General features: G+C 46.8%; 2 protein-coding genes across 4 annotated transcripts in view; one reads left to right on the top strand and one right to left on the bottom strand.

The window, feature by feature from the left end:
- Nucleotides 1-11,165, bottom strand: part of Recql5 (RecQ like helicase 5) — a 39,728-nt gene extending 28,563 nt beyond the window's left edge. For all 3 annotated transcript variants that reach the window (XM_038328269.2, XM_038328270.2, XM_038328271.2), the window contains exons 1-6: nt 10,472-11,165; nt 8,589-8,710; nt 6,005-6,523; nt 5,237-5,342; nt 4,256-4,367; nt 999-1,161 (exon numbers count right to left, since the gene is read on the bottom strand). In XM_038328269.2, coding sequence (XP_038184197.1) covers nt 999-1,161; nt 4,256-4,367; nt 5,237-5,342; nt 6,005-6,523; nt 8,589-8,710; nt 10,472-10,601 — 1,152 coding nt within the window. In that variant the 5' untranslated portion in view covers nt 10,602-11,165. The remainder of the gene's footprint in view (nt 1-998; nt 1,162-4,255; nt 4,368-5,236; nt 5,343-6,004; nt 6,524-8,588; nt 8,711-10,471) is intronic.
- Nucleotides 11,166-11,356: 191 nt separating this feature from the next.
- Nucleotides 11,357-22,679, top strand: part of LOC119813241 (SAP30 binding protein) — a 30,561-nt gene continuing 19,238 nt past the window's right edge. The window contains exons 1-3 of the mRNA XM_038328457.2: nt 11,357-11,511; nt 12,525-12,634; nt 15,750-15,797. Of these exons, the coding sequence (XP_038184385.1) occupies nt 11,406-11,511; nt 12,525-12,634; nt 15,750-15,797 (264 nt within the window). The 5' untranslated portion in view covers nt 11,357-11,405. The remainder of the gene's footprint in view (nt 11,512-12,524; nt 12,635-15,749; nt 15,798-22,679) is intronic.

Here is a 22,679-nt window from a genome sequence, read left to right as displayed (position 1 = left end):
ATTCATACATGTCAGGGGCTGTGGACCCCAGACCCTGAATTTCCTGTAAACAACTTGTTATGCTTGCAGCTGCTCTGAGCAAAACAACTTGTTTTCCTGTGTTTGCAGCTGCTCTGAGCACGAGACCCTCAGGAGTCCCTGATGGCAGGGGAGTGATTTCTGGTGGGTTTGCCTGGGGTGTGGCTGTCAGTTAAGGATCCCTATATAAGCTGCCCTGGAACACAAGAAAGGGGGCATTCTTGGTTCAAAGATGACCCATGTCCCCGTGTCTCTGTGTGTGTGTGTGTTTAAATCCTAGCTCCTTTCCCGGCTCACGCGCCATCCTGTAGTGCAGGCGCTACACATACACAGACCATGCAAGAACTAATTTCATCTTTTCCCCAGCGCTGACTTTTGAGTCCCTCATTTTCCTGGTGACTTATAAAGTACCCATCTCACACCATACTCCTTTCTAGTTTGGGTCTGCTTTGGGCTTTCTATAAATAATTAGATAAACTTTTTTTTTTTTTTTTTTTTTTTTGTTTTTCGAGACAGGGTTTCCCTGTAGTTTCTAGAGCCTGTCCTGGAACTAGCTCTTGTAGACCAGGCTGGCCTCGAACTCAGAGATCCGCCTGCCTCTGCCTCCTGAGTGCTGGGATTAAAGGTGTGTGCCACCACCACCCGGCTTAGATAAACATTTAAAAAAATTAAGTGGCTAAAGAAAAAAAACAGAACACGGGGAAACACTTATGTAACAAGGCTCACTAAAACAAGGCAAGGATGATTTTGTCTATATTTAACAACCAATACGAGGTGGTACTCAGGTAAGCTATTAACAAGGAGAAGTTTAAGCCAGCTTGTCACCAGCAACCTGCCCACCCATCACACCATTTCCCTTGGGTATCTTTCCAGGCCGGAACCAGCCCTCTAGTCTATAGACACTCCCTAGGCTCAGCAACGAGCTATGTGAATTGGAGGGGAAGGTTCAGACAACAGGGCGTCCACTGCCTGGGACTTACCTGGAGTTTGGCTATTTCCTTTCTGATGAGGAAGTTGACTTGGTCTCGGTCATCCCTAGAGTAATAAAGACGGCACCAAGATTGTTTCCCATCCCTGCCAGCACGGCCAGATTCCTGGTAGTAGCCAGCCATGGACTTGGCAATATTCCAATGGGCAACAAATCTGTAGAATACAAAAGGATACAATATCTATGGGAGAGTTGAGTGCTCCAGAGGAGGGATTCTGTCAGGAGAAGTGCTTTCTCCCTGGGGCCACGTACAGGGAACTAACACACAAGAGACAGATCCTATCAGAGTCAGCTGGGTAAGACCCCTGTGGCTCTTCAAACAGGCCTTTCTGCCATAGAGCAGCCCAACTAAGAGGCCACAGCTGGAATTATCAGAGAAAGTCTAATAAATAGGGCAAAAACCGAACAAACAAAAAAACCTCAACAGTCAGAACAGAAGGGATGGTCCAATGGTTAAGAGCACTAGCTGTTCTTTCAGAGAATAGGGTGTTCTGCTTTTGTTTCCACAGAAGATGAGAACCTGTGGATTCCTTCCAGACTAATGTGGTTTGATGGACCAAGATCCCCTGAAAAATCTTCAATAGGAGCGAATGGCCCAGATGATCCAACATTTTGGAGGACCACTGTCTGAGTTTTCTCCGAGGTCTACATTCAGAACGGCCTCAAGACTGCTGGTTGAAATGATCAAGCCTCACAGAATATTCCAGTCAGTACTTGACCATAATCCTAAATCTTTAGTTCCCCAAAAGACTATCGGCACCCCGAATCAACAGGAGGTAGCCTAGAAAACTAGGCCCATAGTCCCAAAAAATGGATTATGGATGGTTGTCTTTGTTTAGAGTATTGATTACAAGTTGTTATGGATAATGGTCAGGAAAAAAGCCAAACAAAGGTTAGATTCAGAGTTCTTGTTTTGAAAAAAAAAAAAAAAAAAAAAGTTGGGGGGGTGCTGCTGTGGGACAATGGTCTTATACCCTGTAAAGATTTGTGACTTGTATTGGTTTAATAAAATGCTGATTGGCTAGTAGCCAGGCAGGAAGTATAGGTGGGGCGAACAGAATAGGAGAATTCTGGGAAGAGGAAAGACTCAGTCTGCAGTTATCACCCAGACGTAGAGGAAGCAAAATGAAAATGCCTTGCTGATAAAAGGTACCAAGCCACATGGCTAACACAGACAAGAATTATGGGTTAATGTAAGATTTAAGAGTTAATTAATAAGATGCCTGAGCTAATAAGCCAACCAGTTTATAATTAATATAGAACTCTGTTTCTTTGGGACTTAATGGCTATGGGACTGGGCAGGACAGAAACCTCCATCAACAAGGGTGTGAGTCCCAGCACCCATGTGGCAGCTCATAACCTTCTTTAACTCCAGGCATAGGGGAGCCAATCCTTCTTTTGGTCTCTGCAGGCACCAGGCACACCAGTGGTGCACAGACATACATGCAGGCAAAATACCCATACACATAAAATAAAAATGAAAAACAAAACAAACCCTTAAAGCCAAAGGCCAGAATAAATATCAGACTTAAGAACAGTCTGGACGAACTAGGCAGTGGTGGCACACTCCTTTAATCCCAGCACTTGGAAGGCAGAGGCAGGTGGATCTCTAAGTTTAAGGTCAGCCTAGTATACAGAGAAAACTCTAGGATAGCCAGGGCTACAAAGAGAAACCCTACCTTAAAGAAACAAAATCAAAAACCCAGAGCAGACGGGGCATGTTGGTGTGCACCTTTAGTCAGCACCCAGGAGGCAAAGGCAGGTGCATCTGAGACTTTGGTCTGGTCTATATAGGAGTTGGAGGAGCTCACTTGTTTGTCCTGACCACCCAGAACTGAAATAACCACACAGAAAATAATAATAAACTATATTATTTAAATCACTGCTTGGCCCATTAGCTCTAGCTGTTTATTGGCTAACACTTATATCTTAATTTAACCCATCTCCATTAATCTGTGCATTACCACGAGGTCATGGCCTACTAGCAAAGTTTTAGCACGTTGGTCTCTGGAGGCAGCTCCATGGCTTCTCCTTACTCTGCCTCCTTTCTCCCAGCATTCAGTTTAGTTTCCCTGCCTAGCTCTACTCTTTTGCCCGATCACAGGCCAAGAGAGCTTTTTCTTAACCAATGGTATTCACAGCATACAGAGGTGAATCCCACATCATACAGGGAGTTCCAGGCTAGCTAGGAATACACAGTTTGACCCTGTCTCAATAAATAAAGATCAGAGGCCAAAGAGATAGTTTAGCAGTTAAGAATTGTACTGCTCTTGTAGAGGACCCCAGGATTATCAGCACCCATGTTGAATGGCTCACAACCACCTATAACTCCAGCTCTAGATTTGACATACATTTCTGGCCCTTGTGGGTACTGCACACCCACATGCAAAAATAAAGTTCAAAGAAATTGTTTCTTATGAGCTGCATGACCTGACTTTACAACCCCCTTGAAGAGGGAAGGAGATAGTTATTAAATACCTACTATGCATCAGTTGCTACATGCTTCATTTGTTGGTTGCCATCACACGAATCAGCCTGCTCTTCAAGGAGATCAAAGAGGCAAGTCTGTATGAGAACACCCAGTGAAGGAAGAACAGAGCTAGGATTGGAGCTGAGGGAATCTGACTTAAACTTGGCTCCTAACGAGCCACAGCAGACCGGGCTCAACTCCTGATTCTACAATCTGTGTTTTTTCAAGTGCACAATTCCAGTTAGTAGAGTGACTACTCCTACCCAGTGACAGGGTGAGACTTAATGGCATGTATGCAGAAGTGCTCTGCAAATCATACGAGGCATTTCTGTTTTTGTTAGGATAAGGGGCTTCCCGCAGTAGCCCATGACGTCAGACCATGGCTGGAAGTAAAAACTTTCCTAGGGTCGCCAGAGTGAGATGAGGCTAGGATGAAGCCTACTCTCTAGACTGCCAAGGAACAGTGATAAGGGAAACAAGATCTTCAGCTCTGCCGCCCACAGGGAAAAGGCTGAAACAGTTACTTCCTCCAGGCCTCTGAGGTCCCCCCTGAAAGACAGATGTGAACCAGATGGTTATGGACAACCTGGTAACACACTGCCAAGTTCCCTGGGGTGGAGAACCATGCCACCCAGAAACTGTCAGCATCCGGGCTGTATACCTGAGATTCCCCTGGTGGCCGCCCTCCTCGGTGGCCCTAGGCAAGCACACAGACTTGTAGACTTTGCACACAGCACTATAAGCCAAGACCCCAACATAACGCAAGAACCAGAGCTTACCGGACATTAGCTTTGTCCACTCCCATCCCAAAACTGATCGTTGCAACAATTACAGGGACCTTCTCCTCCATCCACTCGTTCTGTACCTGTGTTCTTTCAGACACCTTCAGCCCTGGAAAGGACGGGAAGGTGAGCAAGGAAAACACATCTCCCGTGGGTTTCTCTTCAGGATGTGGGAGTTATCTTGGGTTTGCTACTGTCCTGGACACTTTACCTATACCTTGGATCCATCACTTCTTATCCACATAACCATGGACCAGGCACCTAACCTCATAGAACCTGAACTAGCCAGCCAAGTATGTTGGCACATGCCTTTAATCCCAGCATTTGGGAGGTAGAGACAGGAGGATCTCTGAGTTCAAAGCCTGGTTGCCATAGTGAATTCCAGGACAGCCAGAGATACCTAGTGAGATCCTGCTTCAAAAACCCAAAAATAAATATAAGAACCTAGCCCAGGAATGGCAAAGAATATTCAATAAACATGAGAACCAAGAACTTAAGTTCATAGGTCTCCAAAGTCTGTGGGTTTTTTTTTGTTTTTTTTTTTGTTTTTTTAAATAATACCTGGGCCCATAAAAAACTATCACCTGGGCCTGGAAAGATGGCTCAACAGTTAGGAGCACCAGCTGTCCTTTCAGAGAACCAGGGTTCAATTCCCAGCACCCACAGCTCACAATCATCTATAATCCCAATTCCAAGGGATCCGATGCCCTCCTCTGGTATCTGTGAGCACTAGGCATGCAAAAGATACACAGATAAGCTTACAGGAAAAACACCCATAACACATAAAAACCAAAATTCTTTGTCTGCTTCTGGGTAGGCACAGGCCAGAAGAAAGAATTCTAGAGTCACAACTTTCTAGACTCCTCCTAGGGGACTTAAATAGTACCAGACCACCCTGCTTTGAGGATCCATAACGAAGAGATGGTGTGCTAAGACGTGTGCAATAGTGCAGAGGACAGGAGAGTTGGTGCCTCTTACCTGCGTGGTAAGCCTTGGCCTTCACACCCCTGCTGCTGAGCTCTATGGCCAGCTGGTCACAAGCCTCTCTAGTCCTGCAGTAGACAATGCCGCAGCCAGATAACAGCTGAGCAGGAAGAGGTAGGAAGATAGCAATCAGGGAAGGATGGCACAACCAGCCTCTCACCAGAGCACAGCCTGCTCTCAAAGCCCCACGCTTTCTCTTGTCAATGTCCCAGTCTTCTCTTAAGCTGAGAAGTCAACAGGGCTCATCGCTTAAAAAAAAAAAATAAAAAGCAGGACCAATCCTGGTATAGTGCTGTATGCCTTTAATCCCAGCAGCAGGGACCAGGCAAACCTCTGGCAAAACCAACCTCATCTACATTAGGAGCACACAGAACATCAAAGGCTACATGGTAAGACCCAGCATCAAAACAAACTAAAAAAAAAAAAAAAAAAAAAAAAAAAAAAAAAAAAAAAAAGAGACCAGAGCTAAAATCCAAAATCTAGGCTTTCTAATTCCCCTGCTTCCTCTCTGAGAACCCTGTGTAGGCCTACCAGACATACAAGGACCGTTCACCTGCCTCCCACTGCAGGATCTGAGACCAGAGAATCCCAGTGAGGAAGGTAAAAGTTCAGTTAAAAAAGGGAAAACTCTCTTTGTACACAAGTTCTAAGGAGCCTAGCTAAGATAACTAGAAAAGCAAGGGGCTTTGAAAACAGCAGCTACATCTGTGCTGCAGACAGCACTGTGGCCTCCCCACCCTATAACTTCCGTCTACACCTCACCCCTTTATCTGCCTTCTGCCGAAGAGCCTTAAGGCAGAAGTCCCTCAGGTTCCCACAGAGGTCAGGAATGAGATCCTTGAACTGCACATCGTAGAAGAGATTGGCCCGGAAGCAGGGAGTCTTGAAAGAGGCCACTGGCTGCTTCAAGTGCAGGGCAGCAAACACATCCTCTTGAACCTGTGGGGTGGCTGTAGCAGTGAGAGCCACACACGGGGCATGTGCCAGGCGGGAACGGAGGGCACCCAGACGCAAATAGTCAGGCCGGAAGTCATGTCCCCACTGCGAAACACAGTGAGCTTCATCCACCACCAAGTAGGAGAGCAGGTTTCGGGACACGAGGGAATTCAGGGTGGGCTGGAAGGAGGCTGAAGCTGCCATCTCCGGGGTGATGTACAAAAGTTTGGTCTGGGGTTTGTCTCGCTCCAGGTCAGACAGCAGCTCCTTCCTCTCCTGTACTGAGAGCTTGGAGTTCAGGGAACTAACTTGCACCTTCAAGGCCAGCAGGTGGTCCACCTGGTCCTGAGAACAGAGGATATGCAGTGGAGAACCATTAGCCCTCAGGACCGGACAATGAGCATAGCATCTCCACCCGGAACACAGAACGGCCTCCTCCTCACTCCACTACGTCTTCTCTCTTCCCAGGATGGGTAGAAAAATGGGTGGGAGGACAGGCTTTGGAGTCAGAAAGCCTGGGCCTGCTGCGGGCTCCCTTAACTGCCATACACTCTCTGAGACCCAGTTCATCCTCATTCACCGTGCCCCTCACTCCCACCACAGGAACTACAGAACAGGGTCAAAGGGGAGATGGTGCCTGCGCCTGTAATCCCAGCAACTCAGATGTGGAAGCCAGAGATTCAGGAGTCTGAGGCCAGCCCAGGCTAGAGGAGACCCTGCCTCAAAGATAAAAAAGAAAGGAGGCCAGGAGTGACGCCACATGCCTTTAAACTCGGGGGGCAGAGGCAGGCAGTTTCTGGCTCTGAGGCCGGCCTGGTCTACACAATGAGCTTCAGGACAGCCAGGGCTACAGAGAAACCCTGTCTGGAAATAAAAAAGGAAAAAAAGAGCAAGGGAAATGGATGCATGTAAATGCTCTCGGCACAAAGCCTTGGTGCCGTGAACATTACGTCTTCCTGCTGCTCTCCTATGTCGCAGACGGCTCGTCACGCATAACTGTGCTTCCTCAGTTCTACCAGCCCACCTGCAGGCACTAAATACAGTCTCAACATCTACAGGGCAGAAACTAATATAAGTTTCAGATTCTCTCCATTTTTTTCTGCTGTACATCCCTGTATGTGTGCTAAAATAAAACACCAGACACTTCCCTAGATCATTTTTGTAAAAATTTGCTTATTTTATGTGCATTGGTATTTTGCCTACATGTATGTTCGTGTAAGGGTGCTGGATCCCTGAAACCAAAGTTAAAGACAATTGTGGGCTGTCACGTGGTTGCTAGGAATCGAATCCTGGTCCTCTGTAGGAGCAGCCAGTGCTCTTAACTTCTGAGCCATCTCTCCAGGCCTCCTGTACAATTTATTGATCTATCCACCCTTATCTTCTTTCCTGTTGTAAGCACACATGGGAGAGGGAAGGCATGCATGTATAGGTATGGCTGGATACTTTTCTGGACAATAAACAGAAAGAAAGAACCTCAAGCCAGATGTAGCAGCACATGCCTTTAATCCCGGTACTTGGCGGATATAGGCAGGAGGATCTCTGTGACTTCCAGGCTACCTTATATATGGAACTCAAGGTCAGCCAGGGCTGCACAATAATACCTTGTCTCAAAAAAAAAAAAAAAATCAAATCAAAGATTCCCTGTGACTCATTAGAATGCTATGCACTAGTGGAGAGCCCTACATTTGGGCAATGGAGAAACTCGGCATAATTACCTAAGCAAATCAGAGAAAAGAGGCAGAGGCCAAATTAAGAAGTGAAATTTCTTTGTGTGTGGTGTCTTTTGCCTAAATATATGTCTGTGTACCACAAGAGTATCTATTGCCTGAGGAGGTGGTGAGACTCCATGTGGGTACTAGGACTCGAACCTTGGTCTTCTGCAAGAACAAGTGTCTTAACCACTAAGCCGACTCACTTAACCACTGAGCCCAAGAAGTGAAATTTCTAGCTATAAAATCCCTTCTCTTCAAGGTGGATCTGGAGGCACATGCACGGGATTCTAGCACTCATGAGGTAAGGTGGTAGAAATGGAAGTTCAAAGGCAGCCTAGGCTTAAAAACAAATACCATCAAGATGGATCTCCAGGTAATGGTGTCTGCTGCCAATCATGACAGTTAACCTCCTGTTCCTATATGGTGGAAGGAAGGCAGCCAATACAGGATAAACATAGTGCAGCGAAAATGTCTTTTAAAAACGCGTATGACATAAAATTAAAAGTAAAATTAGGCAGGGGGACAAAGAGACAGAAGGGGGGCAAGGAAAGAGTAGGGGAGTAAGGGAAGGAACTATATTCAACACGCAATATATGTTTATCTGAAAACTGAACAAAAAACGGTCAAAACAAACCAGCAAAACATTCTTTTCCCTCCTGATCCATTTGGGTTTTCATGTTCATTCCCCCAAGACTCACCTGAATCAAAGCAATGAGAGGAGAGACTACAATGGTGATTCCTTTGGCCAACAGGGCAGGGAGCTGATAGCACAAAGATTTCCCTGCCCCCGTGGGCATGCACACAAAGACATCCTTGTCACCTGCAAGAACAAGACATCTCAATACATCCTGTCTGCTTTTACATGAAGGCTCTTGAAGAAGTAATTTTTATAAAGAAGGGGTGTTCACTAACTAACAGATAGCTACTGGTGGGGAAGGACTCATTTTTCTTTTTTGTTTTTTTTGAGACAGGGTTTCTCATGTAACAGTCCTAGCTGTCCTGGAACTAGCTCTTGTAGACCAGGCTGTCCTCGAATTCACAGAGAGTCACCTGCCTCTGCCTCCCAAGTGTTGGAATTAAAGGCGTGCACCACCACCGCCCGGTTTAGCTCTTGTTAATTGTGACTTTAAAAGGCCTTCCTTCTCCCACCTCTAGGTGGCACATCTGATTCGGGTTAGAGGCTGTGGTCCTGCTAGCTTTAATAAATCTGGCTAATTACGATCTAAATTGAGTCTGAAAGTCTTGTCTTAGTGGTCTTGAACTTCATAACAGTACTGAAAAATGGTCCACAAAGTGAGTCCCAGTACAGCCAAGTCTACACAGAGAAATCCTGTCTCAAGAAAGAAAGAAAAAGCATACATTCAAGGAGGTATGGAAAAACAGATCTCTGGGAGTTTGAGGCCAGCCTGGTCTACACAGCCGGCTAAGCAGCCAAGGCCACATAGTGAAAACCTATTTCCAAAAAAGAATGAGAAGAAAAACAAGAATTAAGTAATGTTCAGTTGCTGGGATATGAGTGTTTGGATTAAACAGCCAGAAAAGCAGAATACTGGGCACACCTGAGGAGACATGCAAAGCTATTTGTTACTCAGAAGTCTGTTTATAAACATATCCTTGCCAGTTGGTGGTGGCGCACACCTTTAATCCCAGGACTCAGGAGGCAGAGGCAGGCAGATCTCTCAATTCGAAGCCTGCCAGTTCCAAGACAGCCAAGGCTAGATAGAGAAACCTTATCTCAAAATAAATAAATAAATAATAAATGAATGAATGAATGAATAAAATTTAAAAGATAGGCTGGGTAGTGGTGGCCTTTAATCCCAGCATTCGGGAGGCAGAGGCAGGCGAGTTCAACCTGGTTTACAAAGTGAGTTCCAGGACAGCCAGAACATAAACCCTGTCTCAAAAAACAAAAACAACAAAAATATCCTTACTATGACACTGCTGCTCACACCTGGACAACCCCAGGCCCCCTATCTCCAATTTACAGTATTATCATTCTCTCCTCTATCTGGAACTCAGGCTACTCAATCTTCAGTGAGAGGATTGCATAGGGCAATGACAAAATTAGGCATTACTGCTACCCTGCACACAAACAAGACTGGGCGTCTAGGATCAGACTACAAAGACAATCTGTAGGTCTGGCTACAAAAAAAAAAAAAAAAAAAAAAAAAAAAAGAACAAGTGTCAGTGGTTCTCTCATTAAAACTCCAAGTCTGTAGCCAGTCACAGTGGCCCACACCTGCAATCTCAGCACTTAATAATTCAGAGGCTGAAAAATGGCCTCAAATCTGAGGCCAGTCAGGGGTACACAGATTGGAAAGAAAGAGAGAGGAAGGGAGGGAGGGAGGGAGGGAGGGAGGAAGGAAGGAGGGGAAGGAAGGAAGGAAGGAAGGAAGGAAGGAAGGAAGGAAGGAAGGGAGAGAGAAACCTATCACCAATAAGCAGCCCCTAGCTTTGGCTGTGAAAGATTTCCAAACCAGTAACGCACCCAGAGTGAGGCGGATGGGAAGAGTCAAGGGAAGGTGTTGTGTTACAGTGTGCTACCACGGTACAGCCAGGAGTCTGCAAAACAGGATGTTACCTTTCACGACAGCCATGGTCGCACTCTCCTGTAAAGGCGTCTTAAAAGAATCAAATCCAAAGACTTTCTTCAGGGTAGTCCGGACTCGCCGCTCCTGGTCGGAGGGAGTGGAGGAAGGGTGGGCGCTCATCTTAGCAAAAGGCAGCAGCCAAAAGCTTAACGCAAGGGTGGTCAAAGGCTGTTACGAAAATGCTCCGTCCCACTTTAAAATACAGGCGATGTGTCTTCTGCCATTACAACCTGCTATGTTACACTTAAACATATCATTCTCATGCAATAAAACTGAAGGTTGAATTGCTTCACGCAATACATTCCTGGGGGGTTAACATTACTTCTCCCTTAATAAATAAAAAAACAAACAAAAAACACTGAACTATTCCAGGCCAGTAGAACAGACATAGAAACTGGACCACAACAAAAGTCCATAAATGTCTTCAAAACCGCCAGGAGAACTTGGAATCCTTTTTCTAGGGTCCTTGTTCTAGAAGCAAAGTCATAACAACCACTCATTCCTCCAGGAGACCGCCCCCCCCACCCCCACCTTCCTTCTTCTTCCACTGATCCCCCAAGTCAACAGCTTTCGCCCTTCACCAGTTGAATGCGCCCCAAGACATCAGAACCCAGGCTCTTTTCGGCTGGCTCTGCAGCTTTACAATGAACACTCCACTCCAACTCAGAAAACCACCCGCTCCAGGTGAAGTAAAAGCCGCAAAAACCTTACTTCCGTCCCCTGCTGATGACGTTTCCAAGCATCGCGTCGAAGGGGCGGGGCCCACCCAAGCATGGCCGTTTTGATTGGGCCCACCCAAGCATGGGCGTTTTGATTGGTTTTCGTTCTGGCGCGGCTCCTGGGGTCCGGAAGAAATTGGTTTTCCCGCACGTCAATCGGCAATGTGAGTCATCGGCGTGAGCCACACCGTCCTGTGGGAATAAGATGGCGGGGAAGAAGAACGTTTTGTCGTCTCTTGCAGTTTATGCGGAGGATTCAGAGCCTGAATCTGATGGCGAGGCTGGAGTTGACGCTGTGGGTGGCGCAGCTGGTGAGGCTTGTGCTGGAAAGGGGTTCGGAGTCTGTTACGGTTAAAAATGCTTCTCCAGCGGGGTTTGAGGCGGAAGAGATGCTCATTGTGCTCCAGGTATCGGGTCCTGGAACCCCAGAGCGCAGTCGACGTCCTCGGGCAGGCGGAGCGTTAGGACCTCTAGTGCGAATGCGCTCCCTTTCTGCGAACCTCTGCCAGGCATCGTGCCCGCCGGAGGAAGGACCAAGGGTGCCGCATCGCGGTTCAGTCCCACTCTCGTTGTTTGATGGGGAGAGAGAGTAGTGCAGTGCACCTGGAGGATGAGAAAACTTGTGTCTCGTTAAATTGGTAACTTTTATTTAGGAGTAGGCACTAAATGAATCGTCTTAGGGCTTTTAAAAGTACGTGTCCCGCCGGGCGGTGGTGGCGCACACCTTTAATCCCAGCACTCGGGAGGCAGAGACAGGTGGATCTCTGAGAATTCGAGGCCATCCTGGTCTACAAGAGCTACACAGAGAAACCCTGTCTCGAAAAATCAAAAAAGTACGTGTTTCCAAAGTGCGTAATTCTGTAGCTCTAGGATAGAATGTGCTGGGCATTCCTAAGCCTTTTAAGGCACCAGGGTGATTCTTTTACTTTGAGTTTTTGAAACCCATCAGTTTTGCCCCCTGACTGGAAATCATAATGGGAACAGAATTCTTTTTGTTGTTGTTTGGTTTTTGAGACAAGGTTTTTCTGTGTAACCTTGGCTGCCCAGGAACTCGCTCTGTAGACCAGGCTGTCCTCAAACTCACAGAGATCCGCCTGCCTCTGCCTCCTGAGTGCTGGGATGAAAATCGTGTGCTACCATTGATGGCCCCAACACCCCTATTCATCATTTGGTCTTCCTAAGTGCGGACTCTAATCTGGGCCTGTGGTCACTTACCTGAGACCTGGGTTCCCTTTTTGTCTTCAGAAGTAATCTTGGCCACTCAATTTTCAGAAATCTGTTTGTGGCCCCCTCCCCATCTCATCATCCTCTCCCTCTCTTTCAGAAGAGAAAGGTGGCTTGGTATCTGATGCCTATGGAGAAGATGACTTCTCTCGACTAGGGGGTGATGAAGATGGCTATGAAGAAGAGGAGGATGAGAACAGCAAGCAGTCGGTAGGCAAATCTTCCAGATGCAGGGCTGTTTAAAACAGTGTCCCACCCACTCCATGGCTAACTCTTGTCCCTTTTCCGCTATTGTTTGGAGTCACCTGGGCGATGTCGCTCATGGGAGAATTCTTTGCCTAAGCCGTCCAGGGCTTGATCCCCAGCACCACAAAAGGAAGAAAAAAGTCGAATTGGTGGAGTAATAGTTCCCTTTGAAAGTTAAGTTGGTTTTTTATCTGGACCGTATTGTAGAAACTTTGGTGCTGAAATTTGGGATTTGGGGGGTGTTTGGTTTGGTTTCAGACAGAGTCTCATGAAGCCCAAGCTGACCACAACCTTGCTGTGTAACCTTGAGCTCCAGACCCCCTTGCCTCAGCCTCCTGAGAGCTGGGGTTCTAAGCATGAGCCACGTTCCTAGCTTGGTTGTTTTCTGTGACCTAAGTATCAATGGGTGTTTGATACTGGCTTGTGAGTTTAACTGGTCTCCCTACTTGTGTAAGTATGTTCATCCTCAGTAGTGGTTCAGCAACCGCTTATTCGCTTATGCTTCACTCTCTGAGGAGGCAAGGAAGGGAAGTTATTTTGTTACCATTTACTTTCTGGATTCTTTTGTTACGTTTTACGTGGTGTTTTTGTCAGCCTGGCCCTGATTCTTGATCACAAACCTTCCTTGAAGTTAAGTAGGTGCAGGTAAGACTAGAAGGAGGACTTGTGTTCTCATTATCAAGAAAGGTTTAAGGACACACGACCACCCGAGTAGTACAAATCAGGATTTTAAAGTTTGGAAGGGAAAAAAGCAAGGAAATTCAGGCTATTGCTTATTGCAAGAAGACATCTGAAATGAATTTGGATATTGAATCATTGAAATGCTCACAACATACTTTTTTTTTGTTTGAATTTTTTGTTATATGTTAATATGTAAATGTTAGCATTAAAATGCTTTTTAACTAATTATAGTGGTCCATAACTGCAATTCTAGCAGTCAGAGCCCTAAAGTAAGCAGAGGGAAGATTTCAGAGCAGATTCCTGTCTCAAAAAAGAAAAGTAAAAAAATAAATATGAAGACGGGGGTGGGGGTAGCTCAGTGGTGCAGCTATAGCACCCGCCTAGCATTCCCAGGACCCTGGGTTGATCTCTGGTACCACATAAAAATAAAAGCAAATAAAACATTTCACAGGGCGGCTGGAGAGATGGCTCAGAGGTTAAGAGCACTGACTGTTCTTCCAGAGGTCCTAAGTTCAATTCCCAGCAACCATATATATATAGTGGCTCACAAGCATCCATAGTGAGATCTGGTGTTCTCTTCTGGCATGTAGGCCAGTGTGTACATAGTAAGTAAATACACATTAAAAAAAAAATTTCACAGAATGTATTTTTTATTTTGTGAGAATTTTTCATGCCTTTAGCCTCACCCATTAGTGATAATTCAGAGCTGAGTAAAGTTTCTTAGAAAACTTGTGAGCTAAGGAAATCCCTCATTTGATGGTGTTTGTGTGCATGGATGGAACCATGGGGTTGTTCCTCAGCATCAACTACATCTACTGGCCATGGTGGCTCGTGGCCTGTAATCCTAGCACTTGGGAGGTAAGGGAATGAGGATGAAAAATCCATGGTCATCCTTATCGAGGAGGTAGAAAGGCAGGCTGGCAAGCTTTGTTGCGTTCTTTGGCTTTTCTTAAATATATGCATGCTGCCTCAACACCCAAAACTGTTCTCTTTAATGCATTTCTTTGCATGTGTTTTTTTTTTAATGTTTTTCTTTATTATTTATTATGTATACAGTATTCTGCCCCTGCAGACCAGAAGAGGGCATCAGATCTCATTACAGATGGTTGTGAGCCACCATGTGGTTGCTGGGAATTGAGCTCAGGACTATCAGAAGAACAGTCAGTGATCTTAACCTCTGAGCCAACTCTCCAGCCCCTGCATGTGTATTTTTAAAATATTGACCCTAATTTACTTTTTGTCATATTCAAGCTATGTGTGGTATTTTACTTTAATTTTTTTGTTGTTGTTGTTTTGTTTTGTTTTTCAAGACAGGGTTTCTCTGTAGCTTTGGAGCCTGTCCTGGAACTAGCTCTTGTAGACCAGGCTGGTCTCTAACTCACAGAGATCCGCCTGCCTCTGCCTCCCAAGTGCTGGGATTAAAGGCGTGCGCCACCGAAGGTGTGTGCCACCGCCGCCCGGCTTGGTATTTTACTTTAAAAAAAAAAAACAAACTCACCAAACCCCAGCAGGGACAATGGGAGCTATGTTAGCATTTTGCCAAGTTCTATCTTTGATTCTTTGGTTGATTGATTTAATCTTAAGGAAGTTGTGTAAGTGGTATTATGAGTCTCTGATTCATTGTCACCACCAAGGGCACTTGTCTCAAAACCACAAGTGCAGTTTGTTCACACCAGGTGCTATTGTATTGACGTCCTGAGTGCGTGTTCTGTTGAGGTTAAAATGTAGTAGGTGGTTCCACATCTCCTTGGCTTTTGACCGTAGTTGCATTTGTGTTTGGTGGAATTGTGGGCTTACTTTGGAGAATTCAGTGCCCCCATGGTTTTGACTCAGACCTCATTTGGGTAAGGAAGAGGGCTGAAAACTGGATCATGACAGTAACTGTCGCTGTACAGTAACGTGAGCACCCCAAAAGGCTGCCTTGCCCTTTAGTCTCCAGTCTCTGGAGTCACGTGGTCTGGTGATTTGCTGCCGCCTTCCCATAACCATGTTAGTGTCAATATCGCTGGCTTGCGGAGCTGCTGCCACAGCACCTAGGTGTTGAGCGGTGTGATGGCCATCTAAGTAACTGTGGGATGAATGTCAGAGAAGGGGTAAGAGTTCGTAATCCTGGCTCTAGTGATTGCGGTCTGACAGTTTGGAACATGTTTTTCTTCAGGAATTTCCACTGATGTGGATGATGACGCGCTGATCTTGAGCCACTGATGCCCCCTTCCCCCCAGCTTGTCTCCTTTTCCCTTCTCTTTCTCTAGCGCTGGGTTGTGTGGTAGGGAAGGGTTCTTGGTGGGATGACCCCAGCTGGGTAGACAGGCTGTTTGCTCCAACCGCTGGTTATGTATGTAAGACTCCCCAGGCCCACTCCTTTTAAGTTTAATCCTGTAAATTCTTTGTCTTGTAGGAAGATGACGATTCAGAGACTGAAAAACCTGAGGCTGATGACCCAAAGGTATTTGGTATTGGCTGTGGCGGGGTGGCTGGATTCGATCAAGGCTTTTATCATATTGACCCACTTCGTATGTCGGGTCAGGATCTGTCCTACTAGCCCACAGAATGTGGGTATTGTGTAGGATAAAGCCAACTGAATGAAGAATCTTAAGGCCACTAAGAATTCTTGAAGTGAGCTGGACTTCTTGCCCTGATTTTGTGAGACTCGAGATCAGAAACACGAGGCCTGTCTGGATCCTGTAATCCATGCACACACTGCAACTAGCGTGGGCTTTGGGGTCAGTGAGGGAGTGTTTCTAGAGTCAAGGCATAGGGCTCCCTTGTCTTTTGTGGTTCCTCTCAGAGGGCTCTGAAAGGATGGGATCAACCTGAGGCCTTGCCAGAGTTGTTGAGTCAAGCCCTCGTTTTCCCAGGTATGTGCTTTTCCACTCGGAAAAGCATCAGAATGGTCTTTTTGAAAGCATCCCTGTTTCTTCTCATAGGTCTGTCCAGTAGCGGTTGAGAGTAATTAACAGTGGTTCTTGTTACAGTCCTTAGTGAGCCTGTGGTAATGAAGACCCAGCTGTTTGCTGTGCACTGGGCATTGGAAATGTACTTTCTGCAGAATCATAATTTATGGTTCATTTTTCTCCAAAGAATAATCCCATGTTTCACAGTTGCAAACTGCCCTGAGACCAGCTGAGACCTTAAAGGTGGCATAGTGAGATTTAGGAAAAGTGTGCCTGGTTGTGACATAAAGCAGTAGTCTCTCATCTGTGGGTGATCGGGGTTCCAGGCACCCCACCTTCATGCCCTGTAGATACCCAAATCCATAGCTTCTCACGGACTTTATGAAAGTGGTATATTTGCATATAATTTATGTGAATCCTCCTGCTGGTCTCAGAGCATCTAAAGCTATTTGCGCTACCTGGTACAGTGTAAATCGTTGTTACACTTTATTGTTCAGAAAATGATAAAAATCTACTGTTGTTCAACACAAATGCAATTTTGCTGGACGGTGGTGGTGCACGCCTTTAATCCCAGCACTCAGGAGGCAGAGGCAGGCAGATCTCTGTGAGTTCAAGGCCAGCCTGGTCTATAAGAGCTAGCTCCAGAACAGGCTCCAAAAGCTACAGAGAAACCCTGTCTTGGGGGGTGGGGGGAATCAACTCAAGAGTTGCTTGAATTCATAATTCATAGATGTGAAACCTGTATATATGAAGGGCCATAGTATCTGAAAAGATAGTTTGAGCCATCCATAGTGGGATGGATTCTGCCATTGGATACGACTGCATAGCCATTGGCAGAGGCTGCAGAGGACTTAGCGTATTTTACCAAGGAAGCAAGTTTGGGCACCAGCATGCAAGAGTAGGCAGTGTGGACCTGAGAAACTAGGTGCAAACTACTTACTCTGCAGAGTAAAAACCCAGGCAGGAGGCTACGGGGCAGACTGTGGCTCAAGACCGAAGGCCACCTGGAGAAGTTGGCATGCACTTGTCTGTCACCCTGTGATCCCACCAGCAAACCCTTGTGGAAAGATTTGTGAGAGAGGGACCCCAGTGAAACTCGAAAGACTTACTGCTCTGTGTAAGAGCAGCTCATAAAGAACAGGACACAGACACACACATGGAGGAAGAGAAACTTGGAAAGATTGTGAGTGTGTCTTCCCCTTTCTCGTTTCCACATCAAAGTTGGAAAAACTTCTAATATAGTCTTCATTCTTAGCTGGACCTGGTGGCTCATTCTTGTAACCCTAGCACTTGGAGGGTTGAATTGAGAAGACTGGGGAGTTTGAGGCCAGCCTTGGCTACAGGTGAGGTCTGGGCCAGCCTGGGCTACCGGGTAAGATCCTGTCTCAAACAAAGTAACAACGAAGAAACAACACATAAATAGCTAGGTGGAGTGGCTCACACCTTTAATCCCAGCACTCAGGAGGTATAGGCAGGTGGGGCTCTTTAAGGTCAGGCCGACCTATATAGTGAGACCAACGAAGGAAAAGGTGTTCATTCTTTGACAATATTGTATGCTGGGTCCAGAGAGGTGGCTCAGTGGTTAAGAATGCTAGCTTCTTTTCCAGAAGTCCTGATTTCAATTCCCAGCACCCACATGGTGGCTCACAATCATCTTTAACTAATCCCATGGGATACAGTGCCCCCTTCTGATGGGCAGACAAAACATATGTATACATAAATAAATAAATCTTTTAAATAAATAAGTAAAGTAGGTCTTCCCCCTTCAAATGCCAATACTGCATCCCATTCAATCATTTGAATTTCAGATCTTGCTGTGGAGTGAGTTTCATGGAAACGTCACTGCCCCTACCGTGTGACCTCACAGTATTCCTGCCCCTGCTTCCTTCCTGCTGGGGCTGACACTGTCTTCCAAGCAGAGCCCTTTTCTAATACATCTCGGGTTTGTTGTGTTGTGTTTTGTTTAGGTTTGTTTATATTTTACACACACACACACACTCTCAGTCTGTATGGGTGGGTGCCCTCTGGTGCCGGAAGAGGTGTCTAGTTCTGGAACTGGAGTTATTGTTGGCTGTGAGCTGTCGTGTGAGTATTGAGAAATGAACTCCAGTCCTCTGCAAAAACACCAAGTTCTTTTAACCTCTGAGTCATCTCTCCCATTCTGTTGGATTTGTTTTATTTAAATTTATATGAGGGAGTTTGTTCTAAGCTTTTGATTTGAAGAATTCTAACAGAAGGACCTGCCCCTGGGGCAGATCTTTAGTTGTGTTGTTTAGCTGATGAGTTGCTGTCGTGGTTTCTATCCACTAGATGGCGCTCTCCTTTTGCACTTTTAGCTTGTTCTTTGGGGCTCTCAGAGCAAATGAAAAAGCAGCTCCAGCGAACTTCTGCTCGTTGTCTATATTGATATCTCAGAAGTTCCAACTGAGGCCGGGCGGGGGTGGTGCACGCCTTTAACCCCAGCTCTGGGGAGGCAGAGGCAGGCGGATCCTTGTGAGTCTGGTCTACAGAGTTCTAGGACAGGCTCCAAAGCTACAGAGTAACCCTGTCTCAAAAAAACCAAAAGGAAAAAAAATATTTCCAACTTAGGTGCAGTCTCATGCATCTGTGACCGCAGCCCTAGGGCTCATTGCCCAGTCAGTCTAGGTAGCTGGTGGGCTCCAGGTTTAGTGAAGGGCCTTATCTCAGAAAGTAAAGTGGAAAGACACTAGGCTGCTGCTACCTCTGACCTCTGTGCTTGGGCAGAGCAGGTGGTCGTGTTTGCTGTGTGAAAGTTGGGAGGGAAGGGCAGCGGCAGCCAGGTGGGACCTGAACCAGCACAGAGCCACATGGACGAGACTTGTCATCTCATAGACAAGAGCGCTCTGTCGTCTCTGGCCAAAGTGCTGCACTTCAGGGGCACCTGATGGCTCCAGTGTGTCCTCTCTCCGTTTGCACTCGGTACGTGAGTGCCCCCTGTGCCGCTCTCCTGTTCAGCTTTGCTCCGTTGCCCTGGAGCGTTTCCCCCATGCTGCTGTTGCCCTCCTCTCCCACTCCTGTGGGTAGAGGCATTTCCACTCCCTGTCCCTGGCACTCCCGTTGAAAACAAACAGGGAAAGATGACCTGAAACTGCAACTGTCAGGGAGGGCCTGAGTTTGCGAGCTTCCTGAGGTCTTTGGTCTAGGCTCTGTGGTAGGGAAAGAATCCTGGCCTTTCTAGGAGCTACCATGGAGTAGGAGAAATTTTTATGGCATTTTTGGAAGAGGTGTGTATGATCCCAGATAAATCAAAAGAAAATATTCTTAAAATGCTGAGAGCCAAGCTGGGCATGGTGGCTAACTTTGAAGGCTAAGGCAGGAGGGTCTCAAATTTAAAGCCAAATTAGTCTAAGCAGTGAAACCTTGCCTCAAAAAAAAAAAAAAAAAAAGATTTGGCAGGACGTGATGGCACACACGTTTAGTTCCAACAGCGGCTGGGGGATCTTTTAATTCCAGGACAGTGGGAACACCACTGTCGGACGACTAAAATTAACAAGATTGGCAGGGGAAGAGGTAACTGTTTGTAGCTAGGTGGCCTGGGCAGCACCCCAGCTTGGCTTCCGTTCAGCGTGGAGCCCAGACACACACCTGTCACCTCACCCAGCCCATCACGACCGTGCTGCCCACTTTACAGGGTCTTAGGAGGTGCGGGGGGTAGGGAGGGACATGAGGGTGCTTCTCCAAGAGTAAAATGGAGCAGTCAGGGCCGTATCAAGATGCCTTTGCAGGGGGCTGCTGCTCTTCCAAAGGTCCTGAGTTCAATTCCCGGCAACCACATGGTTGCTCACAGCCATCTGTAAATGAGGTCTGCTGCCCTCTTCTGGCCTTCAGACATACAGACAAAATATTGTATGCATAATAAATAAGTATTTAAAAAAGATGCCTTTGCAGCGCAGCTGAGCGATGTGACGTGGGATGGAGGCTTCCTGTAGGTCGTTGTTCTCGGGTCACCAACCGTGGGCCTAGTGCTGTGTGGTTCCTTTGTGAAGGAATTAGCTGCGATATCACAGTACAGTTGCTACTTGGAAAGCACACGTGTGTGTGAGGTATCTGGTAGATGTCAAGTGCTTCCCGTGTGAGCTCTAGGTGTCCTATGGCCGTTCTGTGTGCTGTGGGACTCTGTGTTCTCCGATACACAGGCTGGAAACTGTGCTGGGAGATAGTATTCACGGTGGGCTGAGGGTGAGTCCCTCAGGAGGCCCAGCTCAGCTGTGTGAATGGTTCTCTGCCTCGCCCTGGAGTGGTCTGGGGCTCCCGGTCACTGCGTGTACTTGAGACTCCCTGTAGATAGACTTGTCCTGGGCAGATCTCCCTCGGTAATTCTTCATTCTTCCTCCTCTCCCACGTCAGTGCTAATAAGTGATGTTACTTCGAGTTGTATTTTTAAGTATAATTGTGGGGTGGGTATGTGACATCACAGGTGAAATCCGTGATCTCTGTCCGCCACACTGGCTTGTGCAGGCTCTCTGCAGAGCTAAAGGTTTTCCTGGCTCGGCTCGAGGTGTGCTTACTGTACCATTGAGGGCTCTGAAGTCTAAAATGAAGGAGATACTAGAGGGTAATCAGATGTGACCACGGCCATTTGCCTCTCATTGAAAACAGGCCCTTTGGGTTGTTTTGTCTTGTTTGTTTTTTCAAGACAGGGTCTTTCTATGTAGCCCTGGCTGTCCTGGAACTCACTTTGTAGATAAGGCTGGCTTCACTCAAAGAGATCCGCCTGCCTCTGCCCCGCCCCCGCGCAAGTGCTGGGATAAAGGCATGCGCCCCTGTGCCTGGCTTGGAAACAGGCTGTTTGTGTGCTTTTGGTCAGCCCTGAGAACTAAGAACTCACAATAGGGAAGTGTGACCTTAAATATGTGTGACAGTAGAGCACGGTGGCTCAAGACTGTAACCCAGCTCTCGGGAGGCAGACTCCGAAGGGTCGCCATGAAGAAGAGGCCAACTTGGACCGAATGATAAATTACAGGTTAGTCTGGTCTACGGTGAGACACTATCTCAAGCAAAGAAACAACCTTAAGCTTAAAAATTTTAAAAACAAAAACAAAAAACAGAATTGTATGCTAAATAAAACAGTAAACCTGTGTATGTATGCATTCCAAAATGTTTCTAAATAAGAAATTATTTAAAGCCGGGCGGTAGTAATAGAGGCAGGTAGATCTCTGTGATTTCAAGACCAGTCTGGTCTACAGAGTGAGTTCATGGATGGCCAGGGCTACACAGAGAAACCCTGTCTCAAAAAACCAAAAATAGAAAAAAGAAATTATTTAAAAAGGAAGCTGGATGCCATGGCTCACATGGTAGTAATTCCAGTTGCTGAGGCAGGCCAGCCTGGGCTACCATGTGAGACTCTGCCTTCAAGAAAAGAAAGGAGAGGGCTGGAGAGGTGGCTCAGTGGTTAGGAGCACTGACTGCTTTTGCAAGAGGATCCAGGTTTAGTCCACAGTACCCTCACAGCAGCTCACAACTGCCTGTCTGTAACTCCAGTTCCAGGTCTGATGCACCTGCAGGCTCCTGTACATACTTGGTACACATACATGCAGACAACATACTCATGCAAATCAAATAAAAATAAATTTTAAAAGAAAACTGTGGAAATTTTGGCAGCAGCTCCCGTGAGCATCGCACGTTTCCACACTGTCCCTCCCATGTGCACATGTTCTTCAGCATGCGTACCAGTCAGCTCTGCAGCCAGACCTGACTGCATTACTGCATGTGTTGTAGATAAAGTGCTGCCCTGCAGGCTCTCGGGAGCGGGAGCCTCTGTGTTCCTTACACGGATCAGGAGTAAAGCCCCTAACGCTCCACCTCTTAAAACCTACATAGTTGTTCACCCCCAAACTGAGGAGAGTTCAAGCAGGGGTTGGGATGTGGTGGGCTTTCCTCTCAGTCCTCAGGAAGTCTCTAGCCAAGGTCAGGGCTGATAAAGTCTCCAGGACCAGCCCTTCCGTTCAGGCCTACTCACACTTTACTCAGAGGGCGCTGCAGACTCCAGGTGATTTTCTCTGATCCTCTTGGCTTTCCTACACTGCCAGAGCACCTTTCCTGACTGCCCTTGCTGCAGGTGTGCTGAAGCAGAGACTCCTGGGAGCCCCACCCCTCTCCTGTGGTTCTGCAGCCAGGAAGAAGCTGCTGCACGCCCGTCTGCCCCCCTATCAGCCATGCAAGCCCCAACATACCTCCTTCCTTTCGGGGCCAGATGCCGTGGATTGCTAAGTGAGGTGTGGCGGGCCCCTCCTTTCCCAGCTGGGATTCATCTTGAAATTACACGCTGCGGAAAATCGCCTGTCCTAGGAACCCGGCACTCCTACCTCCCTTCTCTTGTTTTACCCTTGCCCCTTGCAATGCGACTGCCTGTGTGGTTTCTGAGTTTTGGAAGGATTTCGCTAATTTATTTTTTTTGTTTGTTTCCTTTTTTC

This window comes from Arvicola amphibius, chromosome 4 (genome assembly GCF_903992535.2).
Source record: "Arvicola amphibius chromosome 4, mArvAmp1.2, whole genome shotgun sequence".
Taxonomy (NCBI): domain Eukaryota; kingdom Metazoa; phylum Chordata; class Mammalia; order Rodentia; family Cricetidae; genus Arvicola; species Arvicola amphibius.
This window is presented reverse-complemented; position numbering and strand designations above follow the sequence as displayed.